At 38.9% G+C, this 5,107-nt stretch overlaps 1 protein-coding gene across 1 annotated transcript; it reads right to left on the reverse strand.

Moving 5' to 3' along the window:
- Positions 1 to 1,727: 1,727 nt before the first annotated feature.
- On the reverse strand, positions 1,728 to 4,907 carry LOC130507637 (S-adenosyl-L-methionine-dependent tRNA 4-demethylwyosine synthase-like). Its single transcript, XM_057002329.1, has 8 exons — positions 3,921 to 4,907; positions 3,656 to 3,771; positions 3,394 to 3,569; positions 2,896 to 3,086; positions 2,708 to 2,794; positions 2,454 to 2,611; positions 2,151 to 2,361; positions 1,728 to 2,078 (listed from the first exon to the last, which is right to left on the reverse strand). The coding sequence occupies exons 1-8, from the start codon at positions 4,779 to 4,781 to the stop codon at positions 1,917 to 1,919; spliced, it is 1,962 nt and encodes a 653-aa protein (XP_056858309.1). The 5' UTR covers positions 4,782 to 4,907; the 3' UTR covers positions 1,728 to 1,916.
- Positions 4,908 to 5,107: the final 200 nt, after the last annotated feature.

The following is a 5,107-nucleotide window of genomic DNA, read 5'->3' on the forward strand; positions in this document are numbered from 1 at the left end:
ATCATAAAATTTAAAAATCAAATTTACTAATTAAACACATTGCTTATTTAAACACATTAGTACACATTATTATTTATCAAAATTTTATATTAATACACATTGGCGATCATGTATAACATTTAGTAAAAACAAAGATAAAAAAAAATGACTCCCGTTCGGTCGAGCGGGTCATAATCTAGTTCAATGTAAAGAATGTCACGAATATACGTTTTAGATTAATACTAAATTAAACACTGATTACATATGCAGTCTCCCTATTTTTTCTCAGGCATGATAACTAACATGATAAAAAGTGTATGTCACGGTCTGATCTTGCTTTCTACCTTCTTCTAGTCGTTTGTATATGGCTCTGTTTTTGTCTTTACTTAATGCTCGCCAGCTTTTTATCCCAAACATGTACAGCTACAGTATTCCTATGTATTCCTACTTGTTGATCAATGAAATCTTTAGTGTTGAAAAAAGATATAACTAAAATAGTAAGAAGAAATGTTTGAAAATGAAATAAAATCAGAAGGACTTGCAACAAACTGTATATATCGTTAAAAGAAAAACATTACATATTCCAGAACTGTATACAGTAATCATATAATAACACATATAAAAGCCTATGCAATGTATTTAGGTTGTTATTATTGAATCGAAGGCTTTCATTCAATCTAACACACAAATTGCAGCTAGCAACCGGTGGCGATATTTTTCACGTACTAGAATATATGAATACATTAGTTTACAAAAAAAAAAAGAATATATGAATACATAGTATATAGTATATTATATTGGTGCATATGTCATACAAATATATATTATAATGGTGGATATTGTAGAAAAGATAACCAGTGGACAACACACAAAATCTACTTTTTCTTCTGAAATCTTTATCCTAACTACACCAAAGAATGGGTGAATTTTTATATTAAAGACGTGTTTTTTTTGTTTCTGTCTGTAAGCATTTTCTAAGCATGAGAAAAATTAATAATAGCCCTTGAAGATATTTTTTTGTTACTGTTCTTGAAGATATCAAAAACAAATAAGCTGTTCAAAAAGATTAATCTGTAAAACATAAGCTGATGGGAAAGAAGGTTTGTAAGAATAAAGGAGGAACCATCACTGACGGAGACGGTAGCAGAAGCTTCATCTCCGTCGGAGTCTCAGACGACAGGAAGACGAAGAGGAAGGCTTAGAAAGAATCTTGAGAATCCACAAGATTTCAAGGAGGAAGTAGAAATGAACATAAGAAGAAAACTAGAAGTAGCAGTAGCTTTGAAGGAGAAAAGTGGAAACATGAAAATGTAGCGGATGAGGACAAGAAGCCAGAGATGACGGCGAAAAAGGTGGCACCGCCGTCATCTAGACGGTCTAGGAGGAAAAACACGCCGGTGAAGAGCTGGTAAATTTTTGTTACCATGTCAATGTACTCTTTAATTTTGTGTATGTCCATCATCGATTAACTATTGTTGGATTAAAAACCTCTCATGGGACGAAAAACTACATCTGCTTTATAATTTCTTGGATCAGTTTATTCAAAACAAGAAACAAGTTTTTTTGCCAACCTTTGTTATAGGTTTAGGTAATCAAAGCTATTTTCAGTATAAAATCTATGACAATTAGATTAAATTAAATTAATTGTTTCATAATAATGATTTATAGGGATTAGTAGGTTGTATCGTTTTTGGTTTGTGTGGTTGATGTTTACGTGGTGAACAAACAAGCTAAGAAACTGATGTATATTGCTAGTGAAACGCCTTTCATTAAAATCACAACCAAGGTTACATCTAAAATTTAAACTTGATTGTTATAAAGTTTGATATGATTTCAAAACTTTAACTAACATCTTCCCAAGATTATAACACTGAAGTTGTCACACAAAAGCTTTAGACCTAGACGGAGAATATATGAAAGGCTATAACAAAAATGAGTTAAGCTACAACCACCTGTGGCTGTGGTTTAGGGTGATGATGCCTTTCCTTCTTGTAACGCAACTGCTCTGGATCAAACCCACCTTCCTCTGCTCCATACACCGCCCATGATGGTGTTTCAGCCATATAGTCTCTGCTCGTGAACGCTTCTCCAGAAGCCACCTATTCATTCATAAATGTCAGTAAAAATCAGCATGAATGATCAATCTTGTGTTTGGTTTATAACTAACTAACCAGATCGTGGAACTTTTCGTAGTCAATCCAAGTAAACCACTTTCCATCCACTTTGAACTTGTCGGTTCTCCCTAGAAGAACACAGCAAGAATGGGCGTGCTCGCAAGCTACTTCGTACTCTCCATTGCTCTTCAGAGACAGAGCTTCTGAGAACGCTTTAACATCTGCGTGCCATGGTACATTCTCCATTGTCAACTTTGATGTTGCAGATCTGTTTATGTTTCAATAAGATTAACATATAAGTTATATGACTGTGAGTAACAAGAGCGGGGAGATAGAAGAAAGCAAGTGAAACACACTCACGATCCACAATATGTGACTCCTTTGATCTCGATGAAATCAGGTTTCCCAATGCTAAAGAGGTTGAAATAAGCTTCTAGCTCCTCTGTGTTCCATCCTTTGACAAGTGTTAAACGGTAGACGGTTCGCTGCTGCTTCTCTTGGAGAGCTTTCAAGGAGTCCTGTGATACAAATGGTGCAGAGATTATATGCCTTTACCTTAACTCACATTTCATTTCCAAGGATTTTACATGAAGGAATTTGATTTAGGCACTCACAATAAAGCGCTCCCAGAAGTCTGCAAAGAGAGGCCTATCAATAGCCTTCAAGCTCTCTTTGGTGGCAGCATCTACACTTACGTACAACTGTAGATATCAAAAGATAACGAGACAGAAAATTTGGTAATTCAACGAGTGCATGGAGAGCTTTCAGAGCTCATTTCTGAAATAACTAACAAGAGACAGACCTGGGTGATGGGCTTCATCATCAAAATCTTTTCGGGGAATTGGGCATTAGTAACCAAAAATGTGGATATACGCTTTCCATGTAGTTCATCTACAAGGGCATTGATCTCTGGATACATAATTGGCTCACCAACAAGTGATAACGCACAATGCCTTGGTGTTAGACCTTCTTGTAATTTCTCTGCAGTTACACCTGAAGAACATATCCCGCCAATAAATAAAGCGTCAGCTTCTGACATTCAACTAAGTGGTGGAAACAAATTAATCAAGTAACAAGACACGCAGGTTATCTATAACTAGCAAGCTCACAACCTTTTTTGGTCAACGGTCTAAATGGCTTTCTTAACATGCATATCTAGATAAATGAAGCTGAGTTTCATAAACTAAGAGATAATCTAAATTGGTTTCATCGGATCCCAACTTAACCCATAGAATATCAAAGACCAGATTGAGATTTATAAGCATGTATCTTCCGCAAGCAAGGAATATGATAATCAGACCTGGAACTCCTTTCATCTGTTTGATCATCTTTGTATGAAGATCAAGAGCACCTTTCACAATCTCTTTAGGATCGTCCATCTTCCACTGCCAGCTCTTTCCCACAGGGTTTGTATGATGCCTCCAACAGAAGACACATTTGTTCGCACAAGCCAAACTAGGTGTTGTCTCCATACACCTTGTTTATTCAAAAAAACAACAACATAAGAATCACGACCTATAATAGAAGGGAGAAAAAAAAAGACAACTTGCAATCAATCAAACCTGTGACTCTCAATGCCATAAAAGGAGTGCTTGTAACAACCTCCCCTGCCTCTAAGCTGCGACTTTGTCCATCTACAAATCTTAACCCCACTATGCGAACCAATGATTTTATATCCCTGCAAGTTTCACAAAACTTTCAGAAAATCTACAGGCCATCTCCATTCTAATAAAAAGGCTTGAAACTGCAAATCATAAGTTTGCTTCAAAGCTCAAGCAAACAGAATCAGGCTTAGTACTTAGCAAATCCAAATCAACATGAACACACCTGCTTGGTTAAGCTAGCTCTGATCACAGGTGTCACCATCTCCTTCTTCCCATCACCTTTAGCCACTTTAACTACACCGTTCTTCCTAGAAGGAGCTTTCCCAGCAATATCTTCAAGATCAACAATATCATTGCTATCTTCTTCCTCCTCCTCTTCATCTGTTGTATCAATATACTCGCCATCACTCACAACAGCACCGTTCTGAGAAATCTCATTTGTTTCTTGAGCAGAGCCTCCTTTCAGAACCCTAATCACTCCATCACACCAATCCCTAAACACTCCATCCATCTCTCCATCGTCAACATCACCTTCTCCCATCGGAACCATCTCCACTCCACCCAATCCCACCATCCTCCTCGACAGCTCCTTCCCCACAGCATTATACGACTCTCCATACGCCCGCCCCCCGACTCCGAACACGGCGAACCTGCAACCGGAGAGAACAAGCGACCCCACTCGGAAATCCTCCGCGCTCTCGGAGAGCCAGTCGACGAGAAACTCTCCGTCCTTCGGCGGCTTACCTCCGTCCCATGTAGAAACGATGAAGATGGCTAGCGTTTCTTTCGGGAGATCCTCCGGCTCGTAGCTTCGCGGATCGACGAGGTCGAACGCGATGCCGTTTGAGGCCAGGAGGTCGCGGAGGCGTTGGGCTAGGGATTTGGATGTGCCGGTTTGGGAGATGAAGAAGATCTTTCCTCTTCTGGTGGTGCTAGGGTTTAGGTTTGAGGAGAGGTGGTTGTGTTTGAGAAGTTTCAAGCGGCGGTATTTTTGGATGCAGTAAAATGTGGTCGCTGAGAGTAAAGCGATGAGAGCTAGTCGTGCGTGTATGGAGGAAGACGAAGACATGGAGGTGAGATTCATGGTTGAGATTCGAAGATTACACCGGCGGCGCGTGGTGTTCACGCGGGACTATTAACTGAGAGAGGTTGGTGAGAAATGGCGGAGATGAAGAATGAGCTCAGTCTTGGAGTGTGAGGTTTAAGAACTGGGGCCTCACTTAATGCCCATTTAAGTTAGGTTAAAGGCCCAACGAATCTGTCTAGAGATCAAAAAGCCACAACCGCAGGTATGCATGTCGCACATTTTAGACAAAAAGCTTGAGACCGAAATCCAAATAATCCAAACTGAAAATCGAATAAATTATTTCGACTGATATAAAATATTTTAAATCTGAAATATGATTTTTC

Source organism: Raphanus sativus, unplaced genomic scaffold, assembly GCF_000801105.2.
Source record: "Raphanus sativus cultivar WK10039 unplaced genomic scaffold, ASM80110v3 Scaffold5029, whole genome shotgun sequence".
In the NCBI taxonomy this organism is placed as follows: domain Eukaryota; kingdom Viridiplantae; phylum Streptophyta; class Magnoliopsida; order Brassicales; family Brassicaceae; genus Raphanus; species Raphanus sativus.

Bases quoted from the DNA above. Each gene is read 5' to 3' on its own strand.
- LOC130507637 (XM_057002329.1), bottom strand. From the start codon at position 4,781: ATGAATCTCACCTCCATGTCTTCGTCTTCCTCCATACACGCACGACTA. The intron at 3,570-3,655 runs GTTTGATTGATT...TGAATAAACAAG, and splicing joins TATGGCATTGAGAGTCACAG to GTGTATGGAGACAACACCTA. The intron at 2,362-2,453 runs GTGAGTGTGTTT...AAACATAAACAG, and splicing joins GGAGTCACATATTGTGGATC to ATCTGCAACATCAAAGTTGA.